The 24455-nt window shown below is 50.2% G+C and overlaps 6 protein-coding genes across 6 annotated transcripts; 3 read left to right on the top strand and 3 right to left on the bottom strand.

Moving 5' to 3' along the window:
* Positions 1 to 3539: 3539 nt before the first annotated feature.
* On the bottom strand, positions 3540 to 4622 carry A1O9_01640 (mitochondrial DNA replication protein YHM2; the record flags this gene model as incomplete). Its single annotated transcript, XM_013410798.1, has 3 exons — positions 3540 to 3594; positions 3654 to 4326; positions 4397 to 4622. The coding sequence occupies 3 exons, from the start codon at positions 4620 to 4622 to the stop codon at positions 3540 to 3542; spliced, it is 954 nt and encodes a 317-aa protein (XP_013266252.1).
* Positions 4623 to 5951: 1329 nt separating this feature from the next.
* Positions 5952 to 7475, bottom strand: A1O9_01641 (citrate synthase, mitochondrial; the record flags this gene model as incomplete). The annotated part of the gene is made up of 3 exons (XM_013410799.1): positions 5952 to 6140; positions 6196 to 7311; positions 7365 to 7475. The coding sequence occupies 3 exons, from the start codon at positions 7473 to 7475 to the stop codon at positions 5952 to 5954; spliced, it is 1416 nt and encodes a 471-aa protein (XP_013266253.1).
* Positions 7476 to 8736: 1261 nt separating this feature from the next.
* A1O9_01642 (uncharacterized protein) lies at positions 8737 to 11129 on the top strand (the record flags this gene model as incomplete). The annotated part of the gene is made up of 6 exons (XM_013410800.1): positions 8737 to 8856; positions 8907 to 9152; positions 9308 to 9404; positions 9478 to 10586; positions 10637 to 10841; positions 10891 to 11129. 6 exons carry the CDS (start codon positions 8737 to 8739, stop codon positions 11127 to 11129), a joined length of 2016 nt encoding a protein of 671 aa, XP_013266254.1.
* A 1343-nt stretch (positions 11130 to 12472) lies between these two features.
* A1O9_01643 (plasma membrane ATPase) lies at positions 12473 to 15358 on the top strand (the record flags this gene model as incomplete). The annotated part of the gene is made up of 2 exons (XM_013410801.1): positions 12473 to 12919; positions 12986 to 15358. The coding sequence occupies 2 exons, from the start codon at positions 12473 to 12475 to the stop codon at positions 15356 to 15358; spliced, it is 2820 nt and encodes a 939-aa protein (XP_013266255.1).
* Positions 15359 to 16521: 1163 nt separating this feature from the next.
* On the top strand, positions 16522 to 19932 carry A1O9_01644 (uncharacterized protein; the record flags this gene model as incomplete). Its single annotated transcript, XM_013410802.1, has 1 exon — positions 16522 to 19932. The coding sequence occupies one exon, from the start codon at positions 16522 to 16524 to the stop codon at positions 19930 to 19932; it is 3411 nt and encodes a 1136-aa protein (XP_013266256.1).
* A 2032-nt stretch (positions 19933 to 21964) lies between these two features.
* On the bottom strand, positions 21965 to 23826 carry A1O9_01645 (uncharacterized protein; the record flags this gene model as incomplete). The annotated part of the gene is made up of 3 exons (XM_013410803.1): positions 21965 to 23282; positions 23336 to 23543; positions 23601 to 23826. The coding sequence occupies 3 exons, from the start codon at positions 23824 to 23826 to the stop codon at positions 21965 to 21967; spliced, it is 1752 nt and encodes a 583-aa protein (XP_013266257.1).
* Positions 23827 to 24455: the final 629 nt, after the last annotated feature.

Consider the following 24455-nt stretch of genomic DNA (forward strand, 5'->3'; position numbering starts at 1 on the left):
GAGTTTGATCCTGCTATAAAGCGAATCACTATCCGTAGAGTGAATGAAGTGCCGACGAATTTTGCTGTAACCTGGCGGAACGACGTCACAAAGGAAGGTCGCTTGTTCCCCAACACACTCGGCTCGAACGATGAGATTTGGCAACTCTTTCCCGGTCAGTACACGCCTGAGGCGTCAACTGGAAGAAGTCACTGACATAATTTGAACTCAGATGAGGAGATAATTGTAAGCAAACCTCAAATTTGGTACATACATCTGAGATCACAAGACTGACTGATGATGCAGAGCGCCAGAGTCTATCAAGCTGCCGACAATTCGATTCACGGCCTGAGTTTTGAAACAAGCTCAGGCCGAATTTCCTCCTCATGGGGCAACAGTGGCAACAAGATCACCATCTTGTCCGGCTATCTAAACAACGAAGCAGGCGCACCTATCAGGAGAGCTCAAGTTCTCAAAGGTCTTCAACTCAGACACAACGCGGACTCATCGAAACTGGTTGGCATTAGATTCTTATGGCGTGATTCAACCGTACACGATGCACCAAATATTTGGGTTGGAGCCCGCGCCGGTCCGGTTGTAGGATACCAGTACCCGCATTTTTTGGGTTTTGGAAATCCAGTGAACAAAAGACTCAGCAAGGTAGAAGTGTGGTCAACGAAAGATAGTGGGTACGCTGTTCACGGCTTCAGACTCTCTTGGGAAGACACGACAAAGCCAGGGTCGAAACTTACGAGTGCCCTTTTCGGGGCGTCGTCGAACAGAGCGATCACTCTAGACTTACAAAGTGGTGACCAGATCGTGTCCCTGTACGTTCGTCATTCGGGAAACATTGACATGATCTTCGCAATTGTCAAGAAAGCTGGTACGTAGCCGACCTCGCCGGCTTGATGTTCCCACCCTAAGTCGCAAGATTTCAGGCCTTCTCGACTGTACTAATGATGCGTTGCGTTTCTATAGATGGTAGTTTCGATGAGAAACGTCTCGGCGGCCTTCCGGACGAGCAACAGGGGGACAATAACCGTACTCCTCTCATCTTGGAGCCGCCCTTACCAGATATGTCGCTTCTCGGTATTCGAGCATTTGCCACAGACTTCAATGCTCGCCCTAACGCTTTCGAGCCGATTTGGGTCACCAACCCGCCAACTGGCTACGAAATTGTGATTGACCGCATCATCTGGGACGAAAGCCGCATGACCACGTCCACAGGTCAACCCTCTTCCACTTCGGCTGGAGCTACCACGAATGCTACTGCGGATCCTATTACGACCACCATTGCGTACGAATATACCACGACCAAGTCCAGCCGCTTCCAGCTCGACCGCAGCATTACCACTACCGTTGGAGTCGAGGTATCCGCCGAGGTCAGTGTTTCTGCAGACGCCGGCTTCGTGAGCGGCACCGCTACGGCAGGGTTTTCTGCCTTTTCCGAAATCAGTGGCACGTTCTCGCATTCCAAAGAGCTGGCGAAGGAGGAGACGGTTACACACCAATTTTCCGAGGAGGTTACCGTGCCGGCGCAAAAGCAGTTAGAGCACAATGCCATTTTCAAGAGAGTCGAGTGTCGGGGACTTGAATGGGTTGGTAGGATCTTTGTCAGATACGCAAATGGCGCGCGGCATGTGAGTTTATGGACCCTGCTATCTTGCTTGCACACTTTGCTTACCGAGAGACTTGTAGGAAGCGGGTCCCATTGGTGGCACGTTCAGTGGAACGGACAACTCGGTTCTGTTGACATCCTACACACTCAGTGATGCGGGGGCAACTCTTCCAGAACCCGTGTACGCTGAGTTCCGTGATGAGGACTAAAATGACTACAATTTCCAGTCGGAAGTTGTAGAGAAATCACCAGCTTCACCTGATGTTCGGGCTATTCACTTGTGCAGGGTTTGTCGTAAGGCAGGTTTTTGAAGTCTCGGATGGTAGCTCAAGGATTAAGCCCAAATCAGAACAATACAGTATCTCCTTCCTCTAGAACATAATTCCTGCACTAAGTCGGCTTCAAGATCCTCGACTTGTTCTGCCACTGCCAAAAGAGACTGACTTTGCCGCCAAAAAGGGCTTGAGCGCTTCAGCCATAGAAAACCGTGATGTCGCACGAAGCAGGAGTTTAGTCACTACTATTCAATATCTTGAATAAATAATAAACATTGGGTTTGACACTTTTCTAAGATCTAGAAGTGTTTAAAGATCGGTATTAGTGTTGTGGCAAAACATATCTATTTAGCCTCGAAGCCGCGCTCTAGTATTTCTAGTGAGAATCATATTAGAATTAGCTATATAAGTAAGATATAATGTGGGAATCATATGAGTAGTGCTGAGAAGTGACCAAAGAACCTTTATATTATTAATTTAGACATTTTCACATAAGTTTACACACTCTAGATCGCTTCAAAGAGAATATACTTTCTGTATATGGGGATTTCGCTACGTAACGGGGAGCAAAGCGGCGGTAAAGAAGTCAGCGGAAAGGTCAAGAAAACGGACAGTTCGGGGTATCTATCTGTCTGTCTATATATCATAAGCACGTGCATCCACATGCATGATCCAAGTGACGAGTCAAAGAAACCCCCCTGTCTGTATATCTCGTTCATGACATGGAAAGGGCAGAGCATAGACCGTCATCGGATTACTGAGATCATCATGAAGTACAGGTTCTGTCCCACAATTTGAAAACATCTAACTCGTGATTTAGCGAGACACGATGGGATAAACCTTGAGCTGTATTGGGCGAAAAGTATGAGAGAGATAAAATTTGGCTGCCCCGCGATAAGGCTGAACCCCCTTGGATGAAGAGCCGAGGGTGCCGGGAAATATCTCCGGTTGAAGTGAATTGCTTGAGTTTCGCTTAGTCTTGTCGCCTGCTTGGGGATTTGGTAGATGGAAGCAGTATCATATGTGGTTGATAAATGCTATGAGATCTGGCCGCATGGTCTCCTTTCTTGATGTTTAAGTTGATCACATGTTCCCGCCGTCGAGGACTGCCGTTTTTTCACGTGAGACGTCACGTGGTCACAACCTCGTGGAAGGAGCGACCTTGATGTTCACTCGAAGAGCAATTGATAGAGCTTGCTCTTCGCAGTAGCAAGATGCTGTCGATACAGTGCTTTCACATACTGTAGAAGAGCTAACACTAGATGGTAAGCCGCAGATACCGAGGTCACATAAAGACAAGGTTGAAATCCCGGTGTCGGCCCGAAAGGTAGATGAAGCAAATCCGCATCATTAATTATTCTGCCCTAAGCAATGGAACATAGACGAACCAAAAGAGCCAAAAAAAAAAAAGGCACATAATATTGATGAAAAATGCCAAAAAGGTTGTCTGTTCGAGTTGCGCCCCAGCCCCGGGAAGAATAGCGCCCTAAGTATGTCTATCAATACGTCTAGCAAAGTGGCAATCTTAGGTGGTGGATGGGTTCGTGAGCCCTCATGTCCACCGTGTAATTTGTAGTTTGCTGTTTCATCCCAGTCCACAACTTGGAAGAACAACAATAGTAATATTGGTAACCTGCTTTATATCCAGATCAATGAGAGGAAACGATTCAGTGCTTTGCGGTGACCTTGTCACCAGTCAACTTTTCGACCCATTCCTTTGCCCTGTTGGATAGTTGGGTTAGCATATGAAATTCAACGTTTGATCGATGAAGAAAACTTACATGTCTCCCAAGGCAACCATACAGACCGTTTGCCAAACGCCCAGTCCAATGCGAGGAGTAACACCACGGTACAAACCCTTGAGGCCGTTGGTTGAGTAAATGTAATTGAATGTTTTTCCGACAGTCAGGTTCTTGGGTCGGTTGGGGTCAACAGTCTTGCTCTGCATTTCAACTCGAATAACCTCGATAGGTTGATTCCAAGCCGAGAGGCCACCACCAAGAGTACTGGCAATGACTTTCTCGTAACCGTTGAGTTTCTGACCCTCTTCTTTACCGGTGACTCGTCGAATACCAGTCTCAGCTAATCTGGAGAGACCGAATCTTGAGCCCCAGTTGGTGGTCTGACGGATGGCAACTGCATTGACACCTTTGTTGATACCCCTGATGCCTTCTCTTCTGTAGATGTCTGCGAAGGTGGCAAACGTAGAAGGAGGCTTGACACCTGCAGCGGCAAGCTTGTGTTGTGTGATCTCCACCGTCTTCATACATGTGCAGAAACCCATGGTCGCGTATGCTTGCGCCACGCCTCCGACCATGCCACCAGCGATGCCGCCAACGAAGTTGCCAGCGCCGAACGTCTTTGCATAGTATTCAGCCTCGGATGCTACAAAAAGGAGAACAGCACCCTTGGTTGAGGCTTCGATCCAAGCCCAGGGGATGAGGCCTTGGTAGTCTGTAGACGCAGGAAAGTCAGTACCGAGGCCGATTGAGAAAATCCACGTGGATTGCTTTTGTCCACTTACATCCAAGAATACCACCACGACCCCAGATCCTCGACATGGCACCTGCAAAGGTATCGGAACGATTTGCAGCCATTGTGGTCTTGACGACTTCCAGAGGTTGACCGAGGGTGGTCACCTCGAACAAGTTGAGACCGGCACCAAGGAGAAGATTACTGAACTTGACAGGCTTCTTCTCTATCCGTTGGGTGCCAGCAATCGGCGCGGTGATGGCTGCAGGAGCGGACATCGTTGAGGATTGTGCTTGTGGAATGCCCTGACCAAGGGAATAGGAGGGCTTCGTCGCCGGTGTTGATGAAGACTATTAGGAGGGAGCGGAGAGGGAGGGATTGTGTTGCGAGAGAAATGATCGAGATGGCGTTTATAGAGTAGGCAAGGGAAAGACCAGTTGGGATTGAGGGGAGGTGCACGGAGTATGTATGCAGGAACCAAGTCCGGAGGTACAAAATTGTTCGAGTAGGAAGATAATGCCTCCTGAAGGTTGAGCAGCGCAGGCTTGGTGGAGAGTACAGATTACCGATGGGGGACGCTGACACTACCAGGTAAATCCAGCGACTGTTTTGCAGGAAAAGACAGGGCTTAGATTTCGGAGTCTTGTTCGCTTCTCCATTCAGGCTTCAGCTGAACCCAAAAAGGAGGGTAGGGCAGTGCTAGCAGGCATAGGGGCCAGAGGTACCTGGGAACGAGGTACGAGGAGGTACCTACGCCTGGCTGCGGGCGGTTGGCCGCTGAGGGAGAAGACCAAAAGATTGTGATGCAGCCCGACCAGATTTCCATCTGGACAAGCCGCCCATCGCCTGTACCACTTGGGCTCTGTACCCCGTTCGTACCTCGTACTCCTCCGAGCCACGATGCGCTTAGCATTAACTGTCGCACTCGCAGCCTGCCAGAGAGCCCCCATCAGGCCCCGAAAAAGATTAGCTGCGGCGGCTTAGTTTGCTCACTGACACCTAAAGTCCCTCCCACGGAGCACGAGGTAGTGAGAGGCTGAGAGCACAGGGAGGGATTGGCGGAGGAGGCCTAGGGGATGGATCCCTTGGCCGGAGATCCCTCCCCTTAGCCTCCAGGTGTGAGGCGTTGAATAACCCGCCGACAGTTGCTAGTTAGTCGCCTCTCGGTTGATTCCTGCCATTGTGGGGCGGATGCTTCCGTTGTTTTGCCCAACGCCTCAACGTGTCCACAAAAAAAAGGTGAGATGACACTTCTCACACCCAGAACACAGATATGACTTTACGTATCGTGTACATGATGATTTACCGAGCCAAGTCCAAATTGAGGCCCGACACCTCAGTCAAAGTACACCTGCTGGCTTTGGTTTCTTTAAACCTGACGGGGAAAGAGTAGGAGAAGCGGGATAGAATTTTGGTACTCAACACTGGCTGGCATCAATTAAAGAGTTCTACAATTCGCAGCAATCCCCACCACGGAGAGCTGGGCTCGCCGGCCTAACAGCTCCCTGGTGTAACAAAACCACCCCCCCTCCCTTTCCCTGTACAACTACAGAATTGTTGATCGCATTGTACATCCCTTGCTTCTGTTCACCGCGGATCTGTTCCAATTACAGCGAGGCTCCCACGAGTTTTGCATATGCCTCGGTGCTGAAGGACTTGGGGCGCTCGATCGGCGCACCGAGAGCACGATCAATGATAAGTTGAGGCAACACACCAAGAGCACGGGAAACACCAAAGAGGACGGTGTAGTAATTGGCTTCTGTAAGACCGTAGTACTGGAGAAGAACGCCGGAGTGCTGGCTAAGTGTTAGTTCTCATGTCCAAACAGCACTGCGCATGGGTGCAACTTACAGCATCAACGTTAGGATAAGGATTCTTGGTCTTTCCGTGCTCAGTCAAGACGCCAGGAGCAATCTTATAGACCTGGCTGACAAGCTTGAACATCGGGTCTTCCGGTAGTTTGCGGAGAGCGAACTCTCGCTGCGAGACATATCGAGGGTCAGTCTTGCGGAGGACTGCGTGTCCATAACCAGGAACCACACGGCCAGCTTTCAAGGTTGACCAGAGGTAGTCGGTGATGGCTTGGTCGCTCAAATCGTCGCCAACAGACTCTTTCATTTTGGTCAACCACAAAAGGACTTCCTGGTTAGCCAGCCCGTGCAAAGGTCCAGCCAATCCATTGAGACCAGCAGCGAGAGACAGGTATGGCGAGCTGAGGGCGCTGCCAACCAGATGAGTTGTGTGTGCACTAACGTTACCACCCTCGTGATCGCTGTGGATGGTGAGGTATAGGCGCATTAACTCAATGAAATCAGTATTGTCGCCGAAGCCCAGCTGGTTCGCCAAATTCCATCCATAATCCTTATCTTTCTGGATACCAGCAACCTTGCCATCCTTGTAGACGTTACGGTAGATCTTAGCCGCAATAGTAGGGAGCTTTGCAATCAGATTCTGGGCATCTTCGAAGGTGTAATGCCAGTATTCCTTCTTATTGACACCTTTGGCATATGCTTTGGCAAACTCGGAGGTCTGTTCGAGGGCAACGACAGCAATGGAAAATTGTGCCATTGGGTGCAGATCGCTGGGGCAGCGGTCGATGAGTTCCTCAACATGTTTTGGGAGCTCTGAACGGGCAGCCCAGTCAGCAGACAAGTCGCGGACCTGCTGTTCGCTGGGAACCTCTCCAGTAAGGAGGAGCCAGTAAAGACCTTCAGGAAGAGGCTCCTGTCCACCCGGAGCTTTGGGAAGCAATTCCTGGCACTCAGGGATGGTCTTGCCACGGAATCTGATACCCTCCTCAGAATCAAGGACCGATCCCTCCCAGACCAATGACTTGATACCTCGAGCACCACCATAGACTTGGTCCAAGGTAACCTCACCAACGACCTTGGATCCATACTCTTTTCTGAGAGTCTTGACCTTCTCGATCTCGGCAGGGAGCTTGTCTGCAAATGTGTCTTTCAGAGACTAGTGACAAAGTGATCAGTATCGAAGCTTGTGGGACGGCTGCAGATGCTTACTTTGGTGCTTGCGCAGCGTATGCCATTGAAGGCAGCTTGTTGGGCCAATGGTCTGGAAGAAATGGCAGTCGACCGAAGCAAAGAGCTTCCTAACCGAAGTGAAGAGGCCATGATGAGATGAAAAAGACAAATAAATTCAAGAGAGACAAGGAGAAGTATTGATGAAGGGAGCGCAAGAAAATGGTAGCAAGGAAAAAAGTAAGTAGTAGCAACTAGTGAGGAGAAGTTGAGTTCAGGGAGGAGAGCAACAGCAAGTTCGCCAAAGCTAACTTAGCTTACACATGTTGGGGCCTCAGGGCAGTTGCTAGGGGCCAAAGAGCGGAATCGTGACCCTAGTTGCCCCCAAAGACTTCCCAAGATATTACAGTAGAAAAATGGCCGAGGGAAAAATGGCCGAGGACCCCTACGGCTCGGAAAAACGAAACCCCTTTCCGTTTCGCTACAAGAATCCAACATCCAAGATCGTATCTACTGTAATGTACCAATTACGAGCGATAGTGGTATTTTTGTGTTGACCCGGTCATTCAGCCAACGAGCCTCGACCATCGCATTTATGTCGGCGACCGGAAGCTCAACAATCAGCAGCCAGCCGTGTACGGAGCACTTGCACGAGTGGGAAAAGGACTCCGCTCTTGCATCTTTTCGCACTCCGAAGACATCCATGGTACAACCACGCTCAGCTCCGGAAATTACTCATGTGACATCGCGGCTGGTGGTTGTTGCTGTGTTTGGTCTGTTTGGTCTATTTGGTGCGTTTGTAGCCTTTGCATCTGTCACGTGGTTATGCGCACTCCGGGAATTGCGGGCGGAGGCACCACCATCACAAGACTGGTGACTGAATGTACCTGCACGTTTTGTCCCTGTCGGCTGCTGCCTCCGCTTTTTCTTCCCTTTCCTTCCTCTTCCCATCCGTCCTCCTGACACCTCATCTCCTCACCTTTTCAACAACCTTCCTTTCATCGTCCATCAACTCATCATCGTCGACTCATACCCGCGTCCTGCGCATATGTAGCGGCATCACTTTGTAATCAGCGCTGACCAGATTCTCTATTGCTGTACCTTGACCGATAGTATCCCCTCGTTCCTCAAACCGTCACCAGAAAAAGTCTTCACCAAAGACGCAGGCGTCCTTGCCACCTGGACCGTAGACCGTCACAAAGTTCGGGAAAGGAAAGGAAACACGCTGCTTGAACACTCACGCCCTTTTTTTTTCATCTTCATCTCACTTGTACCTGACAAGTCTGTAAGATATTTTGTGGGCACAACAACGCGCTTTTTATTACTGGACCCGGCTCTATCAGAAGAAACTTTTCATTGCTGTCGACCTAGACCCCAGACTCTTGCAATACTTGTAGGCAAGAACCTTTCCGATATGTCGTCCGCAGTAGCGGAGCTGGACTCGATCCTGCAGTCCATGCTCAATCTCAAGCCCCCAGGTGTCTCCGGTTCCAAGATTAACGCCATCACCACCCTCTGCACCGCCAACATCCAAGTACGTCTACCTGTTCTTCGTCGTATCTGTCCCACTGACATAGTTCCTAGTCCGAATCAGTCCTCATTCAAAAGATCTATACACACTTCAAAAAAACACCTGGACCACACAAGTTGGGAGTACTCTATGTTGTAGACTCTGTAACGCGACAATGGGTAGATCAAGCCAGAAAAACAGGTCAACAGCTCGGTAGTGGAGCCCCTGATGGCACATTTGCTGCTGGAGTAACTCGAGTGACTGAACTGCTTCCCGTCCTGATGAACGACATTACTGCAACAGCCCCTGAAGATCAAAAGGTATGGTTGACATCTCTATCGTATCATTGTCACGACGGTCAAAATCTCCAGACGCCTATCGTCCTTGTATCAGTATCAAGCCTGCAGCCCGCGCGTCAAGTTTATTTTAATCACTTCACCTTTGAATATCGCTCACCTTTCTCTTTCCCTTGCAGGTCAAAATCAAAAAGCTTCTCGAGATCTGGGAGCGATCAAACACTTTCCCCGCCCCTTTGCTCGCTTCTATCAAGGAGAAACTTGACGCACCTAAAGGTAAATACCCCAATCACAACGTTTGGGGAACGGAGTGTCCTCTCGTCAGTTACGATCTAACTTGCTTCTTCAGTTTCCACGACGCCAGAAGGCTCCCCAGTTCCTGGATTTGTTCCCTTTGGCCAGCACCCTACCTCTAACCTCGTAACAGCAGCGCCAGCAGCATCTTCTCAGCAAGACACTTCTGCTATTCTGGAAGCCCTCAAGAACATGGCGAAGCAGAATGCTGCCCCACAGCAAAACCCAGCTGTACCCGCACAATCTAGTTTGAATAATCTGTTAGGCTCGCACAATGGAACCCTTCAGCCAAACAATACCGTAAACCCAGGCCTTGCTCCTACTGCCAGCAACGCGCAGGGTGTAAATCCACTTGGAGCATTGTTCGCGGGCATGAGTAATGGTGCACAGAGTCAGAGTCCCGCAAATGTTCCTCAGAACCCTCTTGCTGCTTTTCTTCCTCAGCCACAAGCTCCTGTTACGATGGCGCAAAATCCTGCTCCTGTAACTCAAGATACTCAAGCTCAGTTGCAACTACTGCAGCTTTTAGCTGCACAAGGCATTCCGCCTGATCAATGGGCTACCGCTCTCCAATTGTTGAACATGCAAGGTGCAAACAATGGCGTAAATGGAGTACCTTTTCCACTTCCTGTGCCAGCGGCCAACAATTGGGCTGGGCAAGCCAGCGGGCCGTCACGTGATGCACTCACCCGGTCTCCCCCGAGCCAATACAGACGTCGGTCTCGATCACCAGGATATGATAGACGACGCGATCTGTCTCCTAGACGCCGTCGAGATAGTCCTGGAGCTGACCAGTATCGTAATGACCGCGACAGCCGACGAGGTAACGACTACCGTCAACGCAGCCCTGCTGGTAGAAGAGGACGAACGGCCACTCCACCTGGCGGTGACCAGAAGCTCCCACCACCAGGTCCCAAAAATATAACCAGAGATCCCACTCTGCCCAAAGGCCACATAAAAGTCTTCAGCCGGACATTGTTTGTGGGCGGTGTCACGTCTTCTGAATCTCATCTTCGCGCTCTCTTCAGTCAATATGGAATTGTCCAGACGTGCATCGTCAACGTGGACAAACGACATGCATTTGTCAAGATGGTCAATCGTCGAGACGCAGAGAAGGCCCGCGATGGCATGGAAGAGTACAAGACCGGCGACACTCAACTTCGTGTACGCAACTTGATCCCCTGCTTTCCCTTACGATGCTAACACGGATACAGACCAAATGGGGCGTAGGCTTCGGGCCACGCGACTGCAGCGATTATCAAACGGGTGTTAGTATCATTCCGATTGAACGCCTGACAGATGCCGATCGCAAGTGGCTACTCACCGCCGAATACGGTGGTACTGGCGGGTTGCCCATTGAGCAATTCATGGTCGTTGAAGAGCCCGACATTGAGATTGGTGCTGGAGTGTCTTCGAAGGGTACGGTTTTCATGCTTGAATGCGAGATTTTAATGCTAACTACCTACAGCTATGAGTCGACGGATTGCAACAGACCAGGGCGGAAGACGTGGCCCACAATCATCACGACTTCCCGGAGGACGAGATGAACGACATCGAGACGATGATCGACGACACGACCGCAGCGACCGATCGGGTGTAAATATGGGATCGATGCCTCCATTTCCAATGAACTTCAACAACCCTAATGGCATGCCAATATTTCCGCCAGGTTTCCAGTTCCCATTCCAGCAACAGCAACAAGACTAGGGGTAGCCTGGTTGAAAGAATGGTCTACGACGATTGTGACAGTTTGCAAAGGCGTTATGCAATGGAGCACGAGACCGAGGATCTGAGTCTCAAATGATACCCTCTTGTACAGAACCCACTGCCGTCGGTCCTGGCGCCAGGGTTAATTCACAGCATTGAGAATGCTATGATAAATAGTTTTGGTGGTTGTGTGATTAGGATTCCAGCACTTTATACTCCGTACAGTCGACATATGCTGGGACTTGGCATGCGAACTTCTAAGTATGTAGTGTGGCTGACCACACATGGGACGAACAATCCTTATGGGGAGCTCATTACCCTTGGACAGCGTTTATTCTACTTGTTTACAGCGTGACAGATAGCTTCTCCAGAAAAAAAAGGCAATTGCTGATAAATTCAAGTTGGTCTTTGTCTCAAAAGTTGTACCAACCAACATCCTCGTACACCGCATAGTTTGAGAGCAAAACACGTGGGGAACACGAAATGCCCACGTGCATTCGCGAGCACATGGAGTAAGTAGGTGGACGAGAGTCAATGACTTCTTCTGAGGTAGAAGAACAAACGTCGATCTGTTCACGAGACCGCCCCTCTCTAGCAGACTAATTGATATCACGATCCAGTCGTTCTTTGAGGATACGTCTCGCCAAGCGAAAGACAGAGAAGGCGAGGGACGATTGTGGTGTTGTGCAGAGCCTTGGCTGCGAATATCATTTGCAGAATGAAGTCAGTGGTGTGAATCCAGGTTAGCCTTGGTTGAAAGTGGCAGTTAGACTTTCCACCCATTGCGGGGGGGGGAGGTTCGGAGTACCTACGGATGGAAATCAGAGAATTCCCCAAGGCCTACAGGCGGCATCCGGAGCCCACGGGACCCCTCCGAACCCTAATCATTTGGTGCCTTGGGTCGCTGGACACTGGGCACTGGGCACCGGCCAGGTATGTCGGGGGCACTGGCCCACTGGCCCACTGGGTCACCTGGGTCGCCTGGGTCGCCTGTTTGTACTGCGTACTCCGTACCGCGGACCGATATCATACTCCCCAAATGATACAATCCACTGCTCACTGCTCCGACCAAAGATCACCACCACCTGCGCTCGTATATTGTCACCACACTGCCCACTACCGAGTACACATTTCCATTTTACATTTCCGCACCTACTCTACCACAACCATATCACTTCTCTCCCATCCATCCTTCCTGCTCCAGTCTATGTGACTCCCTCCCCGGTAGTCGCCCTTGCCAACAGTCATACCCTCAATACCAGCTTCAGCTACTACTCCTATTTGATCGCACCTCATGGACCTGACTTAGCGCCAGCGATTTACTTCTCCATACCTTAGCCAGTATGGTAGCAGACATACCCTCCGACGCTAGTTCCGCCGGCTCAGTTCTCATCAAGACTCCTCCTCACATACATATCAGCGTCGCTGAGGATCCGGAGAAGGCTAGCCACCACAATGGCCCCATATCTAGAGAGGGCCGGAAGCATTCCAGGGTCGAGTGGGAAGAAGACGACGACGACGACGACGACGACGACGACTTGGACGCTCTTATTGAAGAGCTCGAGTCAAACGATCCAGATGCTGAGCTTCAAGAAGAGATCGAGGTAGTGGGCGGCGTACGATGTGTCCCTGAAGAAATGCTTCAAACAGACACCAGGGTTGGCCTTATTGAACCCGAGGTTGTTGCCCGCCGCAAAAAGTATGGTCTCAACCAGATGAAAGAAGAGAAGGAAAACCTGTTGCTGAAATTCTTGGGTTATTTCGTCGGTCCCATCCAATTTGTCATGGAGGTACGCATAATGATCCTGGCCAATGACCAGCTCAATACCAGGTTATACTGACCTTCTGTGATACAGGCTGCCGCCATCCTCGCCGCTGGTTTAGAAGACTGGGTCGACTTTGGCGTCATTTGTGCCCTTCTCCTTCTCAACGCAACGGTCGGCTTCGTTCAAGAGTTCCAGGCCGGTTCGATAGTGGAAGAATTAAAAAAGACCCTAGCTCTCAAGGCCGTGGTGCTGAGAGAGGGTCGCCTGGTTGAGATTGAAGCTCCAATGGTTGTTCCTGGTGATATCCTGCAACTCGATGAAGGCACGATCATCCCTGCGGATGGTCGTATCGTGACCGAAGATGCTTATATACAAGTCGATCAGTCATCAATCACTGGGGAGTCTCTTGCTATGGACAGGACTCTCGGAGATACATGTTACGCTTCGTCGGCAGTCAAGCGAGGGACATGTTTCATGATAGTCACGGCCATCGGAGATCAATCTTTTGTTGGGCGAGCTGCTGCTTTGGTCAATGCTGCCTCAGGTGGTAAAGGCCATTTCACGGAAGTCCTCAATGGGATTGGAACCGTCCTCCTTGCTCTCGTCGTTTTCACCCTTCTGGTGGTCTGGATATCGTCTTTCTACCGCTCAAATGATATAGTTACTATCCTTCGCTTTACTTTGGCCATCACCATTATCGGAGTTCCTGTCGGCTTGCCTGCTGTCGTCACCACCACTATGGCTGTTGGTGCTGCTTACCTGGCGAAGAAGAGAGCTATCGTACAGAAGTTGTCTGCAATCGAGTCACTGGCCGGTGTTCAGATTCTCTGCTCCGACAAGACCGGAACCTTGACCAAAAACAAACTGTCTCTTCACGAGCCGTATACCGTTCAAGGTGTCGAGCAGGATGATCTCATGCTCACCGCTTGTCTCGCTGCCTCCAGAAAAAGAAAAGGCATGGATGCTATCGACAAAGCCTTCCTGAAAGCTCTTCGATATTATCCCCGCGCGAAACAAGCTCTTTCCAAATACAAAGTTGTGCAATTTTTCCCTTTCGACCCGGTCTCCAAGAAGATCAGTGCAGTCGTGGAATCACCCCACGGAGAGCGAATCATATGTGTGAAGGGCTCTCCACTTGTAGTCCTCCGAACAGTAGAGGAAGATCATCCAATCCCAGAGGAAATCGACATAGACTACAAGAACAAAGTGGCAGAGTTTGCAACTAGAGGTTTCAGATCTCTGGGTGTTGCTCGAAAGAGAGGCGAGGGGTCATGGGAAATTCTTGGGATCATGCCTTGTGCAGACCCGCCACGACACGACACTGCTAAAACTATCAATGAAGCCAAATCCCTTGGACTTTCAATTAAAATGCTAACCGGCGATGCTGTGGGAATTGCTAGAGAAATGTCAAGACAACTTGGTTTGGGAACAAATGTTTTCAATGCCGAGAGACTTGGGCTCGCGGGTGGCGGCACGATGCCTGGGTCTGAGGTTTACGATTTTGTTGAAGCTGCTGATGGATTTGCTGAGGTTTTCCCACAGCACAAATATAATGTGGTCGAGATTCTTCAACAACGTGGCTACCTTGTTGCCATGACCGGAGACGGTGTCAATGATGCTCCTTCGTTGAAAAAGGCGAACACAGGCATTGCAGTCGAAGGGGCCTCCGACGCAGCAAGATCAGCAGCTGATATTGTGTTTTTGGCTCCCGGCCTCTCGGCAATCATCGACGCTCTGAAGACATCGCGACAAATCTTCCATCGCATGTACGCGTACGTGGTATATCGCATCGCTCTGTCACTCCATCTCGAGATTTTCCTTGGCCTTTGGATTGCTATCCTCAACCGATCACTCAATCTGAAATTGGTCGTCTTCATCGCCATTTTCGCAGATATTGCAACACTGGCAATTGCTTATGACAATGCTCCTTACTCAAAGACACCGGTTAAGTGGAATCTACCAAAGCTTTGGGGAATGTCCATTTTACTTGGGATCGTCCTTGCTGCTGGGACCTGGATTGCACTGACCACGATGATTGTTCAAGGTGAGAACGGTGGAATTGTCCAGAACTTTGGCCATACCGATGCTGTACTCTTTCTACAAATTTCGCTGTCAGAGAATTGGCTGATCTTCATCACACGTGCTAACGGCCCATTCTGGTCGAGCATCCCATCATGGCAACTCACCGGTGCCATTCTACTTGTTGATATTTTCGCCACCTTCTTCTGCCTCTTTGGGTGGTTTGTTGGAGGACAGCAGACTAGTATCGTTGCCGTGGTCCGAATCTGGCTCTTCTCGTTCGGTGTCTTCTGTGTAATGGCCGGTGTATATTACCTCCTTCAAGACAGCGTCACCTTCGACGATATTGTGCACGGACGGAAGACGAGAAACAACAAGGTGCTCAAAAAGAGAGACATGGAGGATTTTCGTAAGCACTCTTGCGTCTGTCGTGCTTATGCATAAGCTGATACCATCATTTAGTTGTTTCATTGAATCGCGTGTCCACCCAGCATGAGAAGGTTGCGTAGGAGTAACCATTGCTACAGGATGTTTCCACGCATTCACGGTTCTTGAACACGCCTGCTGGTCGACCAGTGCCTCTGCTTCCACCGGGAAAGTACCTAGCTTCTCACAACACCAGTCCTGGGAAAAGCATTCTTCAAGATATCAAACGCCCAAGGCCGTTGAGTGCGCTTGGATGATAGTATTTCTGGCTCAAGTCTCACGGTTAGGAAGGCGGGCCATTCTTCACTCTGGTCCCTCGCACCACCAGCATTTGAGAATAGCGGTTTGGAAGTCTCTTCTACGGCACAATGAAGCAGACCGACTGCCAGCATTACTTACGAATTTGAACGCATTACTAATGCACTGTTAATCAGGAAGCGGCATATATAATCGATACCCACAGCTGCTACAGAAGCGATGGCGTTATAGTTTGACCTTTAGACCAATGCCAACCGAGACGTGGAAGCCAAGGTAAAGTGCAGAAGACGACTTGTTGACAGTCGAGCGTTAATTACAAAACTTTCTCCCGTAGGATGCCTTCATACAACATCCTCGGCTCCATGCACATCGACACGGCGGGCATAAAAGAATATACATTGAAGGACTTTATTGACTAGTATTATTATGATTGACCACTGGGTTCACACACTTAGTTAAGCCTGAGTTAGAGCGAGGGCAATGAGAAGGGGAGCCACTAATGGATGACATGGTTTTGATAAAGTCTGACCTTTACATATCATTATAGTTATACCATTGCAAGTATAGTTCGTGAATCAGGAAGGCAGCACAGTGGTTTCATGGATCGTTCCTACTGTCTGTACAGGCAATGTAGAAAGTAGTATGGGTCACACCAAACTTTTTGCACGTGAGCACGCGAAGTTCGCGTCAAAGTCGCAACTCGCGACTCGTGACACGGGTTGGTGCAACCACATGCTTCCAGCCCTCATCTACTTCATCCTTTATCGAAGTTCAAACTGGTAACAACGCAATATTAGCAGGAATACATTTTGATTTAAATAATGCTACTGACTCCATCCGTACTTGCTTGATCAGCAGCTATCTGCTGCTCAACAAACTCCTCGTTCTGGCGGGTGCAGCTGCACATCAAGCTAGGGGTATTTATGGCAGCTAAAACAGAATTCCAATTCAGGTGGCTCGTTGAGCTGCTCGACAAGCTGAGCCTCACGAACAGAGGCCACCCACTTTCTCTCGATATCGCCCGCCAACACACACTAGCCTGGTTTAAGAAACATGGCGACAAGATCATTCGGCATGGCCCTTCTGCCCTTGCTTTCTTGGCCTGTGTCCTCCCAAATCGCCTTCCACATCGTACTTACGGGTTACGAGAAAAGCGTTTAGCCGATATTGTAGCTAATGCACTCAGGCTTCCCAACCCTGGTCGAAGGCGGACGAAGTTAGAGAGCTGGACCACAGGAGCCGACTTTGCAACACTTGTTGAGGAGGTGATGCATGAGGCAGAAAATCCCCCAGCGCGGAAGCAAGTCACGCTTGAAGAGTTGGACGCCGCCTTATGTGAGCTTGCAGCAAACTCGGGCTTTTTGGCACCGCAGATGCAGCGTTTCAGAACCAATAGGCCTCGGTACAGAATCCTTGAGCCGATTCTGAGGCGCCTGAGCAGCAAGGAAGCTAAATGGCTGATGCGGATGCTGCTCAAAGCTTATAGTTCGGCAGCAATTCCAGAACAAGCAGTTCTGCGTTCATTCCACTTCCTTCTACCTGATTTACTTGCGATTCAGAACTCCTTTGAGGCGGCCATAAACACTCTTAACCATGAAGATATGCAGAACATACCACACAACCCGCCTATGGAAGATAGGGATGGGTTTCGTCAGTTGGCAGCCAAGTGTATGCACCCGAAGCTAGGAGTTATGATACAACGCCAGCCTTACGATAAAGGGCGCAGCATAAAGCATTGCTTGAACATGGCAGAAGGGCGTACGATGAGTGTCGAAAGAAAATACGACGGGGAATATTGCCAAATCCATATTGATGTGTTGAAACCTCACGATCGGCGTATCCAAATATTTTCAAAAAGCGGTAAGGACTCTACAGCCGATCGCCAGGGTCTTCATTGGGCTATCAAAGAAAGTTTGCAACTCGATGATGCGCAATGCAAGATAAAAGCAAATTGTATCCTGGAAGGGGAACTCCTGGTATGGAGTCGATTGAAAGAAAAAATCCAGCCTTTTCACGCCATACGAAAACATGTGCTCCACGGTGGTAGGAACATTGGGACTGCTGCTGACTCTCCTAGAAGCAAGGACGATCATCTCATTATCATGTACTATGACTTGTTATACCTGGACAACGAGTCATTCTTGAATTCTCCTCTTAGAGAACGGAGATTGTGTTTGGAGAAGGTTGTCAACCCTATGGACGGCGTCGGCATGATTGGTACGCGCAATGTGGTGAACTTTAGGCTAAGAGATGCACAAAACATCCTTTGCACGCTATTTGTACGCAGCATTCGCGAGACATGGGAGGGACTGGTCCTGAAAGGTATGCAAGATCCCTATTTCTCATGGGAACGACGCCCCAGGGTGATTAAGCTGAAGCGAGACTATGTTACCGGACTTGCACAAAGTGTCGATCTTTGCATCATAGGTGGCTTTCGAGAGCAGCTCGTGGTTGATCAACTCGGGGTGGGAGATCTGTCTTGGACTTCGTTTTATCTCGCTTGTTTTGACAACAAGGACGAGGTGGAAGAATTCCAGGCCCTGCCAAAGTTTCGAGTGGTGGATGTGCTTAACACCAACTGTATTTCGAAGGCTGATATCATTCACCTGAACAGGGAAGGCCAATATCGCAGGATGGACGCTGCGGAGGCCTCTCAATGTCTTGACGTTTCTTTCGAAAGAAACGGCCCCAGACGATCGGGTCAACTCTTCAGAAAACCCTTCGTCGTTGAAGTCATGGGGGCGGGCTTCGAGAAGCCTTCTGATGCTGCATATTTCACTCTGCGCTTCCCCCGGGTGAGGTTGCACTTGGACAGGACGTTTGTTAACACCAGCTCCTTTGATGAGTTGCAAGCAATGGCCAAGGAAAGCTTTAAACCCGTCCGTAACTCTGATACAGAGGATATTGTTCGACGGATACAGAAAGCCAACGGAAAGCATGCAATCGTCGAGGAGGGGTGGTCACAAGAGACATGTCGTGAAGCGGCAGCGAGCTCTGCGGCCTCGACACCTGTCATGCCCATCAGTCGGTCCAACGGGCTGCTAATTGCGCACACGACAGGTAGCTCCTCAGCGCAACTCGGACCCATCAGTCTTTCCCGCCCACCCCCGACTATACAGACTGAGGGACCGATTGCTCCACCAGGATTGAATAGACGGCAACCAGGATCGGAAGTACAGTCTCACCATCCAGAACCAACGGAGGCTCGGGATCAAGACCGGAGGTCTAGTGAAGGACGAGACTTATACATGGGCTCGAGCTTGAGCTCGATCACACATCTTCCACTCAACGAAAATCCTAACCCTCTAAACACGCGGGGTAATAGAAGGCCTCTGGAACAAGATCCGGCCGGGGAAATAGCTCAGAATCCGGACAGTAAAAGAACAAAAAGTCAACCTTGTGCAACTGTTCGATGTCGAGTAGGAGCGTCATCACTGGCTATGCTGAATTCCACCTTTCTCAAGAAACGCTTCCAATGCACTGTCCCAAACGACAGCCGCTGGAAGGAAAAAGGAGTTCAGGTGTTGGCCCACATTTGTCGAACTCCAAGTCCGACGGCTGTTGCTTCGGTTAGTCGGATCCTTACCTCTCATTGGTGTACAGGAACAGATAACCCGGTATTTGGACGTCAATCAGGATGTAAATGCTCCAACTGCAGGCTGATTCTGATAATAGTCGCAGATGAGTCCAAACTAGTCGATGTCGCGAGAGATCTCAAGGAAACGTCCGCTGCTGTCGCTGATATCCGGAAGCAAGCTTTAGAGAAGCTGTCTCTTAATCCCAGGTTTGGAAAGTTGACACACCAAGGGGGTGAGAATGATCAGAAACTCGTCGTTTTTTTACTCAAGTCAGCAAGACCAGCGATATCTGAAATCGAAAAAGAAGTTAAAGAGATATCAACTGCTTATGGGTGGTATGTCACGCGGCTTAACAAGGTTTTCAAAGACCACTTTGCTGGCGCCATCTTTTTCTCCTTTCCTAAGCCATTTTTCTCTCCGGCAATGGCTTGGTCATTATTCCAAGGCGTCAAAGGCGCCCCAGACTTCGCGATTCAAGATGCGGACGGAGCGCACGACCATCTTAGGCGTCTGGTCGCCTTGGGCCTCCCTATGCAATCTAAGAATTTGGCGACTCATTCGGTCGCAGCCCTGGGATCTGGGTCCGGCGTCGGTCCTGGACCTTCTCATCCTGGCGTTGAAGGCACTGGGTCCCATTTTCCGGCCGTCACTAAAGCTTCTCAACTAGAATCTCAAGGTAGTACTCAGCTTGAATGGAAATGGAGTAAGGTCTGCAAATTGATGGGTTCACTTGGTTGCGATGCGGACCAAGTGTGAGCTCTTCACATTTCACCCTTTGGAAAGTGCTACAAGTGTGCAATCCGCTCGAGGAATACTAGCACCGAGCGACCAGAGTTTGTAGAAGTTGAGTGTGGCCTGGACACATCAAAGAGAGCGCCGTTTTTCTTCATCAAACATCAGATCGCAGCGAAGTGAGTTGTGTCTCTTGCTCTTCCTTGTTGCGGCGTTTTCGGGCATATCGTTAGAGAACATTTCTGGGGGGCATGGAGGGGCATACAGTACCTCCAGACCCATACAAGATAAGGAACACACGCTTTTTTTGGGCGCAACAAGGCATTTTTCAGGGATAATAGAAGCCATCGTTGGCTGAGGCGTCATTGTACATAAATCAGTATTCTACCAGAAGAGTCGATATCGATGGTCCCACCGCTGTCGGGTTCATCTAAATCACTTCCTGGTCAATGTTTACTAGCCATCGAGCCAAGTAGAGATGACGAAGATTGTGTGTGGGCCCATTCATTGGTGGACCGCACACGAGACTTATCAATGCAACGCAACGCGGGGGAAGAGGCTGGAACCAATTTCTTTGCCTACTGACTTCTAACTAGGCGGCAATGTAGGATTTCACCCTACAAGGTAGTCCATCCATACGGTCCTTAATGCTCGGTGCTCGGTATTGCCAAACCTGGCTAGGGCTGCGGAGAATGGACAAGTGATTGTCTTGGCTTCCAACGTTGTATTGACCTGCCTGCCTGTCCAGAGCGCCTCCCTTGTAAGCACGCAAAACGACGGGGGGAGGCAGGCAGGGGCAGAACAGGAGAAGCCAGAGCCCGAAGTCAAATTGAGTCGAGGCTCGTGACGGCTATGCGACCACGAGTACGCCGTAGTTATTGAGTCTAGGTAGCTATGTATGCCAGCGGATGCTGCGACCCCTGTGAGCTGGTGAGCATGATAGGCAGGTGACATGAGACCATGGGCAGGGTCTAGATCTGGCTGGGTCGGCTTACATATCTTGTGCCAGCGAGCCGAAATCTGTATGACCCTCGTGTGCGCCTGGTCGGTCGACTCAGCTGCCCAACGAACGGACCAACTATCTAAATAGCAATCAACAGCGAACATTTTCACTGACCCCTTGAGTACCGAGTCCGACTATCTCCTGCGCCTGTCCCGAGGCGCCTTTTCAGTGGGGACGATTCCAGCTCCAGCGGCATCCCATGCGTTCGTGTCATCAATTCATCTAACCAGTTATATTACATCGGCGACCTGTCTATACATGCTCGTATAGGCGGCCATTCGTGTATTTCGTACAGGATATGTTTAACCCGAATACGAACCGGAGGAGCCCAAAAATACGAGGGATAGAGATAATGAAATTGGGGGCCAGCCGGTGGTTCGCGCCCCTCAAGTTCTAGGCGTCCGACCGCGGGGTAAATGCGGCGTATTCAATTGCTCGTTGTTCGCTTGCGTGGGCATTCCCATGTTGGATGGGGTGAGGTCCCTTTCAGACTCCGAGTGTCAGGGGGTGGTGGTGCCATACGCTATGGTACTGGACCACGGGATGTCGCTGCTCCTGTGAGCAGTACGAGTAAGCCTGAAAGCTGTTCGATGCCTTGGGTTCCGGTCTGCACTCTGATCCATGTTGCGTGGTAAGTCTTTGCCTGGTGGCATGTCTATCCAGACGTATAGAATATTATGCTACGCCTTGTCCCATTGACTGCTGTTGAGGTCAAGTTGATACTGAGCTGTTCGTTATTTGAATATGTAGGATAAGTTGAAGGACCGCACTTTATGCTGCTAGGGGATGCGCAATCACAGTGGTGAGAATTTGGGTCTCAAATGTACATTGTACACGTAGATAAATTGTATTCGTAATTCATTTCTGTTCTGGTTTTTGGAACTGGGAGGGCACGAAAGGACAACAAGCCAACTTATAATCCTGTCCAGCCAAACCCACTGCAAGCAACGGCAGTGTAGAAGTGCTTTGCTTTCCCGTTCTCCCACAAGCTGTAAACCATTATAACCTGTAGCGTTTGGCATTTGGCCGTGAAGTGCCTCATACATCGAACAATTAGAACAGCCAAGAGATGAAAGTCCTGTAGAACCAGCCGCCACGGGTTGGCCCTTTCTCAGCCTCTTTGGCAGCCTTAGCGGCCAAGAACTCCTCCTCCTCGCGATCGATGACATCCTTCCCGGACCAGAGATCTGCCTCATGGGGCTTGACGCCCTTAGCTTTGGTCCAGAACTTGTATCCGAAGATCATAATCAAGTAAAGCGGGATGCCGAGGTACCCGGTGATGAAGTTCTTGTAGTCGAAGTTGCCGTATGATCCATGAACGAAGACGTCGAAGTTCTTGGTCAGTGCGATTAGAATGCAAAGTGCCAGTGCGCCGTATGAGCCGGCGGCGCCGAGGGGTGCTCTGAAGGCAAGAGCGGTGTCAGGCACGTTCTGTGCTTTGCGCGCTCGAATAAAGTAGATATGTGCGATGAGGATGGAGATCCAGGTCAAGAGACCGAAGATCGTAGTGAGGTTCACGAAGTAGGTGAAGACGGCCTTGGAATCGTCCGAGACGTTCATGAATGCAAGCAAGGCGAATGCTGCGGAGGCACCTAGTGCGTAGATCGGGACGCCCCTTGCATCGGTCTTCTTGAAGATGCGGGGAGCTTTGCCTTCGCTGGCTAGGCCGTAGAGAGTACGGCTGGCAATATAAAGGTCGGAGTTGGAGGCAGAGAAAACGAAAAGCAGAATGCAGCCGTTGAGAATCCCGGGCAATGCGTCGATTCCTGCGAGTTTGATCGCCACGACGAATGGAGATGCGGCTGCTGAGTTGGAGGCTTTTGTGGCAAATGCAAGCTCTTCGCTGTCATAAGGAACGAGCATACCGAGCAGGAGGACACTGAGAATGTAGAAGAACAGGATTCGGTAAAATGTGAGTTTGATGGCACGAGGAATCGTCTTTCGTGGGTTCTGAGCCTCGCCGACGGTGACACCAACCAACTCAGTTCCGAGGTAGGCAAACGTGGCAGTGACCATAGTGGACCAAAACGCGAGGAATCGTCCACTCGCGCCTTTCTCGATGTAGGTGTTGAACGCTCCAGGGTCATTCCAGTACCTGAACCCTTTCCGGTCGTGATCTGGACCACCACCTAGGGCAAGCACAAGTGATAGGATAATGACACCCACAATTACAATAACTTTGATGGTGGACAACCAGAACTCAAACTCGCCGAAGAACTTGATACCAAAGTAATTGATACAGATAATGGTCACCAGGAACACAGCAATGAAGACACCAGGATTCACACGATCTCGCGGAACCCAGTACTGGATAACCAGAGCGGCAGCAGTCAACTGATTGGGCGTGACAATAATGTACTTGAACCAATATCTGAGCACGAGGAAATTAGCTGTCTGCGGAAATTTCGAGGTCTATATCCTTACGTGTAACCCAGAGCGAAACCAAGAGCAGGGTCGCAGAACCGGACAGCGTAGCCAGTGAAACCGGAGGACAGAGGAAGCCAGGCAGCCATTTCACCTAAAGCACACATGACGAGGTATACGATGAAACCGACGACCGAGTATGAGATGAAGATAGCACCTGGACCAGCTCGGGCGAGAGCCTTGCCAGTTCCGATGATTAAACCAGTACCTGGGTTGCGTTGTTAGCAGGAGATTTGTATTTGAGTATTCAAGGAAGAGAGCATACCAATAGCACCGCCAATGGCAATCATAGTGATATGACGAGCCTTGAGGCCACGATGCAACCGGTGGCCTTCTTCATACTCAACAGCATGGGCTTGTCCTGGGACGAGAACACCTGTTTTCTCACTGTAACCGCCTTTGGCAACATCATCTGGATAACCCCTTTCGAGGGTATCCGGCGATGAACTAGACTGGCGATGGTGAGGGTCACGATGGTGGAGGTCGGTCATAGTGATGAAATTCCTACGGTCAAAATGAAATGAGGAAATTGGGGTAGCGGAAGATGGGAAGCGGTCCACTTCACCTAGGAGAGGATGGTACAAAGGCAAAGCGCACAAGAGGGGTATCACCTCGCTATTTATCTTGAGTGCTGATCGCCATCGCCTCGAAAGGCGAGGAAGAAAGTGACGAGGAGAAGCACCTCTAGCCAGTCGGACCTGACGTGCATGCTGCGTTACATTTGCCCTGTTTCCTTGTACAATGATAATCTGCGACCAGGATCAGGCTGGACCAAGGAGCTTTTCATAATCAGTTAGCATTGAGGTAGCCAGGGTCGATGTCAGCGGCGCATGTGAGAGGCGCACATCGGCAACTAAAGGAGAGCACCGGGGTCAGCCCACGCCGTCGTTCACATCATACAAAGTGTGCCCACAGGCTACACAAGGCAATTGCAAGCAAAGACAAGGAGACACTACCGATGGAGAAATGGCACGAAGAGATAACAAGGTAACGACAAGGTGCCAATGGTGCAGTCAAGATCATGCAGCCGAACGAGAAGCAAGTAGTCAAGCCTATCGCGGCCAATCAGAGAAGGGGACCAAGAAAGCGCCAAGGAAGGCGGGCCAAGAACTGACGGATG

The sequence above is a fragment of the Exophiala aquamarina genome (genome assembly GCF_000709125.1).
Source record: "Exophiala aquamarina CBS 119918 chromosome Unknown aczIA-supercont1.1, whole genome shotgun sequence".
Taxonomy (NCBI): Eukaryota; Fungi; Ascomycota; class Eurotiomycetes; order Chaetothyriales; family Herpotrichiellaceae; genus Exophiala; species Exophiala aquamarina.